Source organism: Phodopus roborovskii, unplaced genomic scaffold (genome assembly GCF_943737965.1).
Source record: "Phodopus roborovskii unplaced genomic scaffold, PHOROB, whole genome shotgun sequence".
NCBI lineage: Eukaryota > Metazoa > Chordata > Mammalia > Rodentia > Cricetidae > Phodopus > Phodopus roborovskii.
This window is the reverse complement of record NW_026126525.1, coordinates 3,064,349-3,080,069: the sequence shown is the minus strand read 5'-3', so window position 1 is coordinate 3,080,069 and position 15,721 is coordinate 3,064,349. Positions and strand designations below refer to the sequence as shown.

The following is a 15,721-nucleotide window of genomic DNA, read 5'->3' as shown; positions in this document are numbered from 1 at the left end:
CCAGGTTGTGGCTCAGTGTAGAATGCTTGCCTTGCACCTACAGGGCTCTGGGTGTGATCTAGCCCTGCACAGACCAGGTACACTGATACGCACCCTTAAGCCCAGGACGTGGGAGGTAAAAACAAGATCTGGAGTTCAAGATCATCCCTGGATTGGCCACGTGAGACCCTATCTCACAAACTAAAGAAGAGGAAGGGGGGGGGGAGAAGGGAAGGAAAGGGAGAGGGAGAAGGAGAAGGAAAGAAGAAAAAAGAAACTAATATGTTCACTTAAAGACACTGAGGCTCAGTTGACCCCTGGTTACCAACATCTGATGACACAGTTTTCTGCTGGTAGAAGTGTTCAATGTCTGAAAATTTCAGCCTGAGAAGATGTTCAGCAAAACTGAACCAGTACTGTGGATTTTCCTTTACACTGTATGAAGATTTGTCACTGTGATGGGTTTAATAAAGAGCCAAAAGCTAGGCAGGAAGAGGTTAGGTGGGACTTCTGGGGACAGAGAGGTGTTGGAGAGGAAGAAAGGTGGGATTTCTGGTCTGATGCAGAGGAAGCAGGACATACAGAAGGAGAGGTAAAACCCACAGCATGTAGACTAAAATGAATGGACTAATTTAAGTTATAAGAGCAAGTGGGACAAGCCTAAGCTAAGGCCAAGCTTCATGATTTGGGGGTTGGTGGCACAGAGAAAGACTGACTACAAACTAGTGAAGTCGTGACTGGCTCGCAGATGAAGTTCATGGCTAAGACCCCAGTGGGGTCTGCAAGGCTCAGGAACCACAGGTCTTCAGCTCAGATAGAGGTACACCCACTGCTCTGTGGTTAGTTATGGCAGGTGACACCCTCATTAATTTAAAATGGCCATTTCTCTTTGTGAGCTATTTTACTGCCATCCTCATGGTGCAAAAACATTACTCTTTTATTTCCTTATTGCTAGATGGCATGGGAAATGTTTTAAGTGACTGTCTTATAATTGGATCAATCACTCCAGAGACCTCTAGAACAGCCATTGAGGTGAACTGAAAGGTGTCTTAACAGTCGATGATACAGTTAATCCCAAGGCTTTGCCTAGCTCTTCGGGAAACTTTGAGTCTGTTATTGTGATGAAGATAGTCCTCATTAGATAGGGTAGGAGAAATTAAGTATCTAAACCCTAAAAATAATATGCATATGTCTGTACATGTACTACAGATGTGTGTAAATATACATACGTAAGTATAAGTAGGTAGGTGGGTAGTTTATTTTTATAGAAGATATATGTGCATCCTATATACAAGTTTTCAAGAATATAACCAAAATAATAAGACATAAAAGCACACAACTTAAGTATAGCAGTCAGTGAAAGTAAAGTACTCACATACCAGTAAGCCAGCAAGAAGGGAACCACCGTGTGCCCAGCTGCTGATGCCACAGTGACAATATGGCCATGATTATTCTTCATCATCTCTGGAAGAAATGCCTTTGTGGTCTAGAAATAATTTTGTTAAAAAACAAACAAACAAACAAACTCATGTATTATTTCTGGTTCACAGGCTCATGAAATACTCTGAATCAAAGATATGCCCCCAAAGCACTGTTTCCGATATAAATGAAACCACCTGACTGCCAGGCACAACAGCCAGGACAAATGGACAGGACATCACACTGGAATAACTACTCAGGTGCTGAAAGCATTGAGAGCCTGTCTTGTTTAAATTGCTTACTACGTATATTCCTAACCTCCAGAGCTCCTACCATCGACGACTTCTAACATCTCATACACTGAATAGAAAGATACATACACTGGAATACAAGAAGGATTAACAATTAATACTAAATTAGTAGACAATAATTTAGACAATAATTTGATCATGATCTCAAATACCACAAGGAGCAGTCTTCCAGTGGTTACTAACTGACTGGCACACCAAACACTTATTGATCACCCACTGTGTGCTGGGGATACAGAAACAAATAAAATAACACACTATATTTTACCAAGCATAAAAACAGGAAGACAAACATCCATGGCTTGGGAAAAGTGAGGTAACCAGCACACTGTATTTTCACTGGCTCCAATCACTCCAAGTACATATCCAAGAAAATGCCAGGCCTCTTTTATGAACTAGCTGTCTGGGAACTATATGAAGTCTTCAGAAACACATATACTTTATAATGGAATGGTGAGTTCCATTATAATGTCTGCAGCTTTCGAGGCCAGTAAGTAAAGTAGGGCCTGAGTCTCATGAGAATTTGAAAGTACACCACGTGCATCCTTGTTACAGAATCATGGACAATGGCTTGGGTGGTCTCTGTTTCCTTCCCACATGTCTACACTATCCCAGAGAGGTGTGCAAATGTAGTTCAGAATCAGAAACTGCAAGCAAGGCATGATGAAGAATGCCTGCAAACCCAGCACTTTGAGGGCAGAGAAAGGAGGATAGGGGTTCAAAGCCAGCCTCATCTGTATATTGAGTTTATGGCCAGACTGTGGTACCTGAGACCTCGATACTAAACAGCCAGAAAAATCAAAACCAAATCAAATTCATACACAATACCTGAATCTCACCATGACTTACTTCATTATTAATTTTGGAAGGTGCAACTGTTGGTAAAATGCAGTTATATCATTAGGAAGGAACTCCTAATCTTTGAGTTTTTAAAGGGGACTACTTTGTAAAAGAAATCACACTCACCCAAAAGTGTGCAAGCACATTGACTTCGAAAGTCTTTTCAATTTGTGCATCTTGTGTAGCAAACAAATCCGAAGTGTAGACAACACCAGCGTTATTTATCAGAATGCTAACATTCCCAACTTCCTCCTTTACCTTAAACATCAAAAGAAAAACTATATTCATCAAAAGGAAACTATATTCATTAAGTGGTTTGACAGTAGATTTGCATATGCTGACTATTGAAAGAACATACGCTTTTATCTACTAGGCATGGAAAAAAGGTAGTTTTGTTACCTATATGCCAACATAGGGTAAAGGATCCTTTATACTTTATGTACTTACGTCCAAATCAGCTCTGTTTAGAATTCTTTTGCAGTTTAGTCTACTGGCTTTACTCTATTGGTTATGGCTAACAAGATATTTGGATACATAGAATTGATTTTTAAATGTTCCTTCTAAAGGTTAGCTGAGATTAGTTAATTTTATTACAGATTCTAGGATGGGTTATAGGAGATTATGTAAAACTTGCTACACTATTAAGATGGTCACATCTATTTCCTTATTGCCATGATTATTTTGTTCTATTGCTTACCAGCCATTCTCCACTGGGTGGCAAAAGGCTGAAGAGTATAGAGTAGCAGTCTTTGGTCAGCCTTGAATTGAGTTTTGACTCTACCACTATCTGGACTTTAAATAAACCATTCAGAATGTCCATTGCTGCTCTTAGAGTTAAGAATATAGTTTCTGTAAGTTACTGTGGGAACAATGAAACATGTGAATGAGCTATCTGTTACAAATTATAATGTCTATTACCATTATTACTGTATCAGTACACATCTGTTTATACCTATGTCCAAGGGATATGTTTGTGGATTCTTTTCTTGATCTTATGAGGAGTCAGAGATGGTCTTAATATGAAAATATATGAGGTAAATAATACAAATATTATATATAGCTGTACATGGTAGTATACATCGTTAAGTCCAGAACTTTGAAGGCAGATTTCTGTGAGTTTGAGTATAATATTATTTACATAGAGCATTCTAGGCTATCCAGGGCTACATAATGAGACCCCCATCTCAAAACAAAACAAAAGCACAAACAAAAAAAATTACATGCATGGTTTCTAACGTTGTTTTCCCTTGATGATTAGCTTCTCTCTTTGGTATTAGTTCAGAAGGAAGAACATCTGGGAAACTAGAGTGATTATGTGGGAGGGCTTATATAAACCACTAAATCCAGATTTCAAAAGTTATTGCAGCTGTGGGTCAAATGATTTCAGTTGAGGAAGTATAATCATGATAACAGGGCTGGCTGCCAAGGGCTGCACAAGGCATCCTTTGAAAAGTGACAGCTGCTGCTTTCAAGAAAGAATTCCTGGTGGTATTCTCCCCCCCACCCCACCCCCAAGGTATTGCTGCACCTTCTGGGTTCTGCTGTGATCACAGCACCTGTAAATAAAAGCTCATGGGCAAGGACATCACATAGGAACTTTTGCTTTAGCCTGTGAGTAGTTGAGCTGACTGCATGGACCCTGGAGTCAGTACTCTGCTACACATTGGGCTCTAACTAAAAGCTGGCTTCTAACAAAATCGCTGCTATTTGGGGTAGTAATGCAGAGGCCTGAAAAGCGGAAAATGCCTTTTGGAAGTCTTCACTTTGTTGTACATTCCGGATAGTTTTGTTCATTCTTCTTTGTGTTTAATGTTCACAATAATGTTCAAGGCAATGACTCTTGTTTGTCCATTTTTAAAGTAAGAAACTGGAATCAACAGAATGGTTTAGGCTACTAAAGGGTGGAACCAGGACTCTTCCAGCCTCCACAAAGGACCTCACACTGAAAGGCTGACAGGGGACAAAGGTCCGCCAGTGCCCAGGGAAGCTTCTGCAGACATGCTGAAGTCTCACAGTCATGGCTGAATCATATCAGGACAGTGGTTAAGGTAGTAAGAACCAAGTGACAGTATCTGGTCCTTCATCTACAACATCAATCCTCCCATCCCTAGAGCATGTATAAGGACTATTAACAATGTCCTCAAATTATTGTTTTTCCAAACACTATCAACTTTTTATTCTTTAAAAATATTTATTTATGGGGCTGGAGAGATGGCACTGGCTGCTCTTCCAGAGGTCCTGAGTTCAATTTCCAGTAACCACATGATGCCCTCTTCTGGTCTGCAGGCCTACATGCAGGCAGAACACTGTGTATATAATAAATACATAAATCTTTAAAAAATATTTATTTAGAGCATATGTGTTTAGTATATTTACCTAGTAAGAGATTACAGTTTTATGTCTATACAAACAGCTTTTTTCCCCCTGTGGGTTTTAATCTATAATCTTACATCTTAGGTCCAGCAAGTTGAGTCATTTCTAAATTGTAACAATTCTAGTAATTTATTTACAGATCCCTTTAAAAACAAAACAAAAAACCCCAACAAAATAAACTTTTTCTTTTTCATTGTCTATTCTTTCCCCAGAGTGGGAATGCTACTACTTTTACCTAATTCTTAGTAAAGAAAGCAAGCTGACAGTTCAATTGGCTAGGCAGTATAGGCACTCTACAATCCAGTGAACTTAGCAGACTCAGAGAGGTTATCTTATTATCTTACAAAACAGACTAAAACTAATTGGAAGAGAGAGAGAGACATGTCATTTTAATCAAAGGGACAGTTAACCAAGAAGATGTTACTATCTTAAACATATACACCAAACTTTGGAGAACACAATTTCATAAAACAAAACAAACAAAAAACTACTACTACTGGATTTAAAGACAGATCAATCCAATAATAGTAAGGAATTTTAATACCCCACTTTCTCCAGTAGATAGGTCGTCTGAACAAAAACTAAACAGAGAAACACCAGAATTAATTATATCAGACATCAACCTATACAACATTCCAACCAAATATCAAAGAATGTACCTTCTACTCAGTAGAACATAGGAACTTGCCTGAACTGGACCACATCCTGGGACACAAAGTAAATCTTTAAAAATTAAAAAAAAAATTGAAATCACTCCTTGTATTCTATCTTTAAAAATTAAAAAAAAAATTGAAATCACTCCTTGTATTCTATCTACCACAAAGCAGCAAAGCTTAAAAATCACCACAAACAAATCTAGTGAATACACAGACTCATGGAGATTAAACAGCACATTACTGAGTGATGAATGAGCCTAAGAAAAAAATTCAGAAGAAAATAAAAAATTTCCTAGAACTAAGTAAAATTAAAACACAACACAACAAAACCTCAGGTATAAAGTGAAAACAGTCTTATGAGGGGAAATTTATAGCTCTAAGTGACTATATTATCAGGAAGAGCATAAATAAATGATTTAATGATACACTCAAAAATTTGGAAAAACAAGAACAAATCAAATCCAAACCCAATCAATGGGGAGAAAAAAAATCACAGTATGAATCAATGAAATAGAAACAACAATAGCAAATAATACAAAGAATCAACAAATCTAAGAGCTTTTTTTGAGATAATAAACAAGAAGATTGATATACCCTTAGTCCAACTAACCAAAAGAAATAGAGGACCCAAATTAACAAAATCAGAAATATACATGGAAATTTTACAACAGACACCAAAGAAATTCAGAATATTATAAGGGAATATTTTTAGAAATCTGTTTGACATTAAACTATTTTTGAAAACCTGAAAAAGAAAAACCCAAAAGGATGAATTTCTAGATTCAGCCAAATTAAACCAAGAACTCGACAATCTAAACACACCCATAGGAAATAAGGAAATTGAAATAATAACAAGAAGCCTTTCAGTTAAAAATCAAATCAAATCAATGCAAAAACAAGAAAAACAGGGCCAGATGGATTCACAGCAGAATTCTAGAGACTTTCAAAGTTCAATAGCCAAGCCTTCTTAAACTATTCTAAAGATAGAAACATTAAGGTGCACTCCCAAGCTCAAGCTCTTCCTATGAAATCAATATCACTTGAATACCAAAACCAGAAAAAAGACACACACACACACACACACACACACACACACAAACACACACACACACAGAGAGAGAGACAGAGACAGAGAGAGAGAGAGAGAGAGAGAGAGAGAGAGAGAGAGAGAGAATTACAGGCCAATATCCCCAATGAATATAGACTCAAAAATGCTCCAGTACAGACATACCTCAAAAAGATTATCCACCATGACTAAGTTGGCTTTATCCCTGAAGCATATATATGTCAATAAATGTAATAAACAACATAAATCGACAATAACAAAACCAAATGACATTCTCAATAGATGTAGAAAAAAAGCCTTTGACAAGATCCAACATACCTTCATGATAATACTCCTGGAGAATGTAGGGCTAAAGGAATCATACCTCAACATAATAAAAGCTACACATGAGAAACTCACAGCCAATGTCATCATAAATGGGAAAAGCTTGAAGCAATCCTAGTGAAGTCAGGAATGAGGCAGGAATGTCTACTATTCCAATTCCTTCTCAATAATGTGCTTGAAGCACTGGCTGGAACAAAAAGGCAAGAGAAGGAAATTAAAGGGATACAGATAGGGAAAAAATAAACTATTCCTATTACAGATGACATGATATTATGCATTACCCATCCCCAAAATTCTACAAGCAAACTTCTAGAAATGATAAATAAATTCAGCAATGTGGCAAGATACAGAATCAATTTGCACAAATCAATAGCTTTTTTATATAGTAACAGCAAACATAAAGAGTGAAGGTCATGGACACACTCCCATCCACAAGACCCTGAAAGAAAAGAAAATATCTATGATTAAGTTTAACCAAGTAGGTGAAGGATTTCTACAATGAAAACTTTAAGCTGCTGAAGAAAGAGATAGGAAAAGACACTAGAACATGGAAAGAAATCCCAATGCTCACAGGTTGGTAGAATTAATATTTTGAAAATGAGCATTCTAGCAAAAGCTATTTATTGATCCAATACAGTCCCAAACAAATCCCCATTCCATTCTTCACAGAGAAAAAACAAACAAACAAAAAAGAAAAAAAAAAACTATCCTAAAATTCATATGGAACACAAAGGTTCTTCTGGATAGCCAAAAAAAAAACCAATCCTGAGCAAAAAGACCAATGTAAAAAGGAGTGCATCCAGATGTGAAGACTACATTACAGGGTTATAATAATAGAAACTATCCAGCACTGGCATAGAAACAGACATGCAGACTAATCAAATAAAATCAAAGACCCAAGCATAACAAAAGCTGGAAAAAAGAACTCTTCAACAGGTGGTGCTGGGAAAACTGGATTCCACATGTAGAAGAATAAAATTAGACAAAACTATATGGATCAAAGACCTAAACCTGGAACACTGAAAATGCTAGAAAAACAAAACAAAACAAAACAGGTGGTACCCTACATGATTTTCTGAACAGGACTCCATTTGCCCAAGAACTAAGTCTAATATCTGACAAGTGGGACTTCATAAAAGCTAAAAAGCTTCTGTACAGCTAAAGAAATGGTCAGCTGAGTGAAGAGGATGCCCATAGAATGGGAGAGAACCTTTGCCAGTTACACATCTGACAGAGGATTGATATGCAAAATACATATAGAACTCAAAAAAAGACAAAGAATCAAGAAGACAAATTGTTTTAGTCAGTTCTGATACTGCGAAGAGGCAGGACAAAGGCAACTTTATGAAAGGAAGGATTTGATTGGGGCCTTTCTTAAAATTTCATAGGTTTAGTCCCCATTATAGTGGGAGCCTGGCAGCAAGCAGGCAGGTGTTGGGGTAATAGCTGAGGTCAGAGAGAGAGAGAGAGAGAGAGAGAGAGAGAGAGAGAGAGAGAGAGAGAGAGAGAGAGAGAGAGAGAGAGAGAGAGAGCTTAGGTTTGGCATGGGCTTTTAAAACCTTAAAGCCTACCCCCAGTGACACACTCCCATCAATAGCCCTCTAGTCCTTTTAAAGAGTGCCATTCCCTGGTAACTAAGCCTTCAAACATAAGAGCCTATGTGAGCCATTCTTATTCAAACCACCATACAAGTGACCTATTCAAAGAATGGGCCAGGGACCTGAGCAGTGATGTTTGAAAATGAAGCAAACTTTGACTAGGAAACACCTTAAAGGAATGTTCATCATTCCTAGCAATTAGGGAACTGCAAGTGAAAACAACTTTAAGATTTCATCCTACTTCAGTCAGAATGGCAAGGACCACCAGAAGACCTGGCAACAACGCTGGGGGGGGGGAGGATGCAGGGGGGATGCAGGGGGGGATGCAGGGGGGATGCAGGGAGGATGCAGGGGGGAGTGCAGCGGAAAGGGAACCCTCATTCACTATCAGTGGATTGCAAACTGGTGCAGCCACTGTGGAAACTGGAGTGGAGAATTCACAAAAAAAAAAAAAAAAAATCCAAAACAACTAAACTATTTAAAAATAGAAAGAAAAATTTAACAATATCTAAATATAAACAAAGAGGCTCTCAGCCTGGTTGAGTCAGGATCTTTGTATCTACTAAATCAGATTAGCTGAGCGAGAGGTCTAGAAATTCATATTGTAAAGAATTTGCCTGTTATTTGTTATTCTCATGGCCTTCCTTCACTGGTACAGTTTCATACAAAGAGCATTTCAGTTGTGGGTGGAGGAGGGCAGCAATGCCTTGTAGGGATAGATCAACCTACCATTCAAACAAAGCCCAGTACACAGTAAGTTTCACACCCGTATCTTGAACTACACTTCAGAAGACATGGTCAGTGTTGGCAAGCGTCAGTCAAGGACATTCAACCTCATCAGACCAGGGGGGAGGTAAGGGTGTACGAGGAGCTAAATGTTAGATTCCTGGACTCTGATCTACACCTACTGGAAGAAAATCATGGAGGTGAAGCTGATGATGCAAACATATGTATGTCTATTTCTACACGCACACACACACACACACACACACTCATGCATGCATGCACACTTTTTTTTTTCCCCTGGAGATTGATGCCTAGTCCTTATACTTGCTAAGCAAGTACTTTGCCACACAGTAGCCCCCCAACTCCCCCAAATATGTGTGTGTGTGTATATATATATATATATATACATATTTGTGTGTATATCTATAGTTTGTGTGATATGTGTAGTATACAGGTATACATGTACCTATGTACACACACAGAGGCCAGAGGAGGACATTGGGTGCCCTGACTTATCATTCTCTGCCATGTGGCTGTTTTACATATGGATGTTAGTCACCCTTGTGCAGCAAGCATGTATTTTCAGTAAGCACCCTAGAAGACCATACTTCACACTGATGTCTGAGCCTCTGAGTCACATGGTATAATTGCAGGTCTGGCACTAGCCAGACACAGTGTTGGGAAATACAAACCACAATGTTCCTCAATTGCTTTGTGTAAGGAGTAAATGTGGTCATCTCCTACACACTCCTGAGTCCCCCACCCCCAACACTCCAGGTAGAACTGTACCTTTTTTGCAGCACTGTAGATCTCATCCTTCTTGCTGCAGTCCACCACAAAGGGATAGGCCTGGGCACCCAGTTCCCTGCACTTCGCAGCTGTCTCCTCAATGCCATTCTAGAAAAAGCCCCAAAGAGAGCAAGAGAACTGTGTCAATGATGGGAACACATCCTATAAAAGCTGGCTGAGGATCAAGCAGGAAGAAAGAATATTAAAACACAAGGTGGGGTATCTAGAATCTGATCAGAAAACAAAAGGAGCAAAGGCACTCCCTAAGTCAGCTTGCAAGGCCAACATTAGCTTATTTGAAAAACTAGACAAAAGCTTGTTATCCAAAATACACAGAGAATTCCTAAAAATAGCCTATTAAAAAAATAACAAATACCTCACCAAAAAAAAAAAAAAAACACAGATAATAAATAAATAAGCATGTGAGAAATGGCCTATGGAATCAGAACGGTAAGTAATACATTATTTGTAAATAACATAAATGTGTTCAATTTTTTCTGGGCAAAGTTCTCAAACTAAAGATCTCATATGATGAGCTGGCATGAAACAAGAACCTTAAACTAAGGCTTTGTTTTTCTTTTTATATTTGTAATCTGAGAAGTATAAATAAAATTTAAAAAATGCAAGGTAGGTTATTTAAATAGCTAAACCTTATAAGCTCACTAGTCTTCAATGATTTGGACACAACCTATGCTAGCACACCTGGTCATTGAAACGTCCACACTCTGTCAAGTGTTACACCCGCTGTCCTCCTTCACTCCCTCCTTCCATGCCCCCTCTCCAGACTCCTCGACCCAGTAATCAGAGGATCCCTCAGTAGAAGACACCTCCAAACTCGTGGCTGCCTCCAGAGGCAAAACCAAAGTATACACAGTAGATCCCAGGACACCACAAACAGGGGCTCCTGGCCTTAGGTCTCCAAAAATGTAACAAGTTACATTCCTCTTTTTATGTTTTTAGTAGCATATTACAAAAATAAAATTTAAACTAGCAGAATATTGTTTTTGGTTAAGGAACAATTTGTTTCTCTGATACATTCAATTAGAGTTTTCCCCTAAGTATTTGTACTAAAATATATCGTAGCCAAATGTCAAAACAGGACAGCATCCTGACAGTAAAAGCATCTGATCAATTAAATCATAGGGATACGAAAGTAAGTCAGAAAGATCACTTCTGAATCAGCTGCACCCCACACTTCAGCCAGCATACAAAGAAAGACAAGCTACTTTCTGTGTGTGTACGTGCATACATGCATTGTACAGGTGTGTATGTATTCACACATGTACATGCATTGCATGAACAGTTACTTGTGCACATGGATTGTATGAATGTGTATGCATTCATGTGTATGGCATATGTACATATTCACATGTGCACATGGATTGTACAGATGTGTATGCATTAATGTGTATGATGTATGTGTACATACACATATTCATGTGTGCACACTTGTGTGAGTGATATTCATGCACGTGGAAGCCAGAAGTCAACAATTTCTTTTAATAATTTTCCACTTTAGTCTTTTGAAACATTGAGCGTGGAGGTCACCAAGTCTTCTAGGTTGGCTTGCCAGCAAAGTCCACAGGTCCTCCAGGCTTCCCACTAAGTGACAGTCCTTATAGGCCCTGGCCCTTGCACTTGGATTTTTAAATGGACACTTCAGTCCCAAACTTGGTTTCTTATGCACTTTATCAACCATGTTATCTCTCCAGAGTTTCTCTCTCATAGTCTTGCACTTATCTGTGTATTTGTTGCCACAGAATTCCATGTTTTTGTTGCATATATTTGGATTGTGAAAATTAACCTCTGTATGTTATAAAGCATGGAGAGGCTGAATTAAAACATTATGTGCAGCCCATAGGTCAGAATGTATGATAGAAGCAGATAAAGCAGTGTGAAGTATCTCCAACTCCATTCTTTGACTCACATAGGGACATTGTTCCACTCCACCCTTTTATTTAATCTAGTTTACCCATCAAACTATTGCCATTTAAACAACACCAATATTCTACATTCCTCTTTTCATACCAAATGTTAGGAATCAGGTGGGTTATTCACAAAGAGCTCCTCTCGATTTAGACCAAGAATATTTAAAAACTGAACAGCTGTGAGGGATGAGTGCCTTTTAACCTACATTAACAGCTCAGACCTTTTCTTCTCTTCACTCGGTTCCAGGCTTAGCTGAGCCCTGTTAAGACAACTGTCTCCTTATGTTTGTGTGTGTTGGTGCTGGGGACTGAGCCTGAGCCTTGTGCATGCCAAGAAAGTGCTGTAACACCAAACTACAACCCCAGCCCCTCTGGTCTCCATCTACCGAGGTCTTCCTTCCATGGCCACCTGTCTTTTCCACTCAGGGTCCCATGTTTATTCCTTTCTTTCTATTTAATGCCACCCAATTGTACATTTTATTGTTCAGTTTGCTTGTTGTTTGTCTTTAGCTCACAAAGGCTATTTTCATCACTATGGTATCTGCAATTCTATACTAGACCACTGTCCAGCAGATAGTGTGTCAATAAGCACCCACTGGATAAATTTCTGAAAAGTTTGTGATCACCAATACTAGAGCCTGGAAGTCATCATCCCAACTCACTCTTTGTTAAAAAATAAAATTTCACACTAGTTTGCTTGCCATCTGCTAGACACATGGCCAAATTATCTCATGCATTGACTTCTCTTCTCCCTAGCCTTGTAAGTTTATTTTATAGATCTGTGCAAGAAAACTAAAGGCCTGGGAAGTCAAGTTTCTCAACTAAGAAGCAAAGAGCCCATGATGCATCTGAACATATTACCATTCTGGCCCTGTTTGTATCTTTCATTGTGTAAATATCTAATATCTGTTTTCTCCACCAGATTGCAGGACCCCATCTCCTATTTGCCACCTGGTCATAACATCTAGGCAAGTAGATACTCCTGGAGAACTGGTTGCCTGCTGCCTCAACCACTCCTGAGTTAACTCTAAGACCTCATGAACCTTGGCTTCTTGTTTACAGGACTGGATGTGTACACAGTGCAATTAATGGCACACCAGGCCAACAGGTGCCTTCAAATACCCCTGTGTGCATCTACCAAAAGCCAAATCACAGCTTGACCATCAGGTCCTCTTAACTTCCCTCACACGCCTCTAACTGCAGGTCCAGGGGAAATCACATGGAACTCCTTTCTCTTTTGTTTGTTTGTTTGTTTTTTACAAGGTAACTTAAATCAGTCACTATACCAGTGTAATGGTGACTTCTGTAGGGTGTCATTTTTAATTCATCTCAGTAACTGCAAAAGAGACTTACCAGCTACACAGTTCTGACTCTTAGAATACATCCTAAAACTGCTACAGTATCTAAAAGCTTGTGAGGGTCAGTAGGGGCAGATTACAGGCGATTTACATTGTTAATGCAGTATGATAGGAGGTAACCAAGGTTCTTATCACCCATAGGTCCGTTCATTGTGTGGTCTTACAGATATCAATTCATGCCTCTCCCGAAATATGAAAAAATATCAAAAGTAACTGAAAGCTCTAGTTCTTTACAGAGAGCTGTAAGGGGTGGTTGTTTTCGAGGTATGGACCCGTCCCCAGAGCGAAGCTCCGCATAGCAAAGGCAGCGAGGGAGCGCTGTTACCTTATTGATATCCCAGAGAACCAATTTGGTATTAAGTTTGGCAAATTCGTAGGCAGTCAGTCTTCCAATTCCATGACCAGCTCCAGTGATCAGGACAAGTTCTCCGGCGACTGATTTTTTCTTCTTGGGAATAAAAAGCTTGACGAAAGACTCAATGCAGAAGACGATGAGCAAGGGCAGCATCAGGATGAAGTCAAGCAGGTACTTCATCCTTCCGGCTACCCAGCGTTCTCTCTCTCGTCCCTTGTCTTAAACTGCTTCTGGAGGTCTGCTGGTCAGAGGGTCAGAACTCTGCCAGAGCAAGACAGAGTTCCTCGTCAAAGAGAAACAAACAACTCTGAAACCGTTCCTTCCGCGGGGCCGGGCTTCAGGAGGGTTTTTGCCATTGGCTCGGGCTACGGTCCGAGCAACTGCTCGCTGGTTGCAATATCTGGGAGGGACGAAGTCCAGACGCAAGCCCTAGGGCGGTGCGACCCTGTCAGCTTTTCACCTACTTCCTCCTAACAGGGGTAGGTACTGCGCGCCCTCCTCAATTGGAAAAAAAAAAAAAAAAAAAATCTGTTTCTGCAGCAGACCTTGGAGAGGTAGTTACCTAGTGCTGTAAAGGATGAGTGGCAGTGTCTGCAGCTTGTCTGCTACTGCGGACAGTCGCCGGAATCTGCATAAGGGTTGCAGAAAATGTGGAACCACATCTCAAAGGACCAGGAAGCAAGGACGGGGACTCTTGGGGGAAAGGAAGAGGAAAGGGAGGAGGGCTGTGGGGGAGGGGCGAATAAGAACAAATAATAAGAAGCATGTGTGTAAAAATATCACAAAATCCATTTCTTTGCACGCTAACCAAAAATTAATAATAAAACAAACAAACAAACCAAAGCACAAAGGGAAAAGCCAGTTGCTCTGCTCTTGATTTAGAAACGACCCTGCACTGCATTTTAATTTGAATTAAGCAGTTTCTCGAGGGCAGAGGAGGCTATGTCCTCTCAAGGCACTACCAAGTTTTAGGAAAGGCTTGCAGTAAACTCATTTCCTCAGGGAAGAGCAGTGTAGCTGGCAACCCTCTCCCACTTGGACTCGAGAATCTGGAGACAAGAAACAAAGTGTATACTCAAGGATGGTGATCTTTTCTTTAAATATATTGTTATATGTGTATGGGCCGTTTGCCTGTGTGCTCATGGTGCAGGTAGAGGCCAGATGAGGGTGCGGGATCCTTTAGAACTGGAGTTACTGAGAGCTGGGGGCCTGCAAGTAGGCACTGGGAATTGAACCCTAGTCCTCTGGAAGAACAGCCAGTGCTTTTAATGACACAGCCACACTGTCTCTCCAGCATTCCCCTCCACCATACCACTTTTTGACACTCTGGCTGGCTTGGAACTCTTTTCCTCAAGTTGTTTTGAGTCAATGCTTCCACAGCAGTAGAAGCATGCTAACAGCTTGTCTGTTGAGTGGTTGACTCCCTCACTCTTAATAAAGGTTCCCAACAGCCAGTTCTTGGTTTATGAGCCATAAACATTAGCAGCTGACTTTTCTCCTGTGACAGTTGAGGATGTGGCTTGCTTAATTTTCACCTTACTCCCTCCTATCATCCCAATATAACTATCTCTCCCTTTTCTACTTCTGTTAGATTTTATTTGCCACTTTAAGGAACAAACTTCTTTTTCTGCCTTGTTCCAGCAACAGCTATTGTGGAGAAACAAGCTACAGCTGTTTTTGAGAAAGAAAACGCCCAGTTCTTCTCCTGGAGTGCATTTCTAATTCCTAGTTTCTGCCTTTTGTATGTAGGTTTACGTTGGTTCCATTGTCAGGACTGATCATATTTACTTTCTGTCTTGTATCTATTACATTTGTTCCTTTTGCCTGTTGATTCTGAAAACTGAAAGTAATGTTTACATTCTTGTAAATCAGCTTTGCTTGGTGTGGCTCCACTTAGTGGGATGACTGCCCAGGACAGAGCAGAGCAGGCAAAAACAGTGTCCCCTGGAAATGACCAACACCATGCAGATCCTGCTGGCCTCCTTTAGAGCCCAAGCAATCT

General features: G+C 39.8%; 1 protein-coding gene across 1 annotated transcript in view; it reads right to left on the bottom strand.

Annotated features, from left to right (window-relative positions):
• Positions 1-13,955, bottom strand: part of Hsd17b11 (hydroxysteroid 17-beta dehydrogenase 11) — a 31,679-nt gene extending 17,724 nt beyond the window's left edge. Inside the window, exons 1-4 of the mRNA XM_051198174.1 lie at positions 13,690-13,955; positions 10,079-10,186; positions 2,673-2,804; positions 1,359-1,465 (exon numbers count right to left, since the gene is read on the bottom strand). Coding sequence (XP_051054131.1) covers positions 1,359-1,465; positions 2,673-2,804; positions 10,079-10,186; positions 13,690-13,899 — 557 coding nt within the window. The 5' untranslated portion in view covers positions 13,900-13,955. The remainder of the gene's footprint in view (positions 1-1,358; positions 1,466-2,672; positions 2,805-10,078; positions 10,187-13,689) is intronic.
• Positions 13,956-15,721: the final 1,766 nt, after the last annotated feature.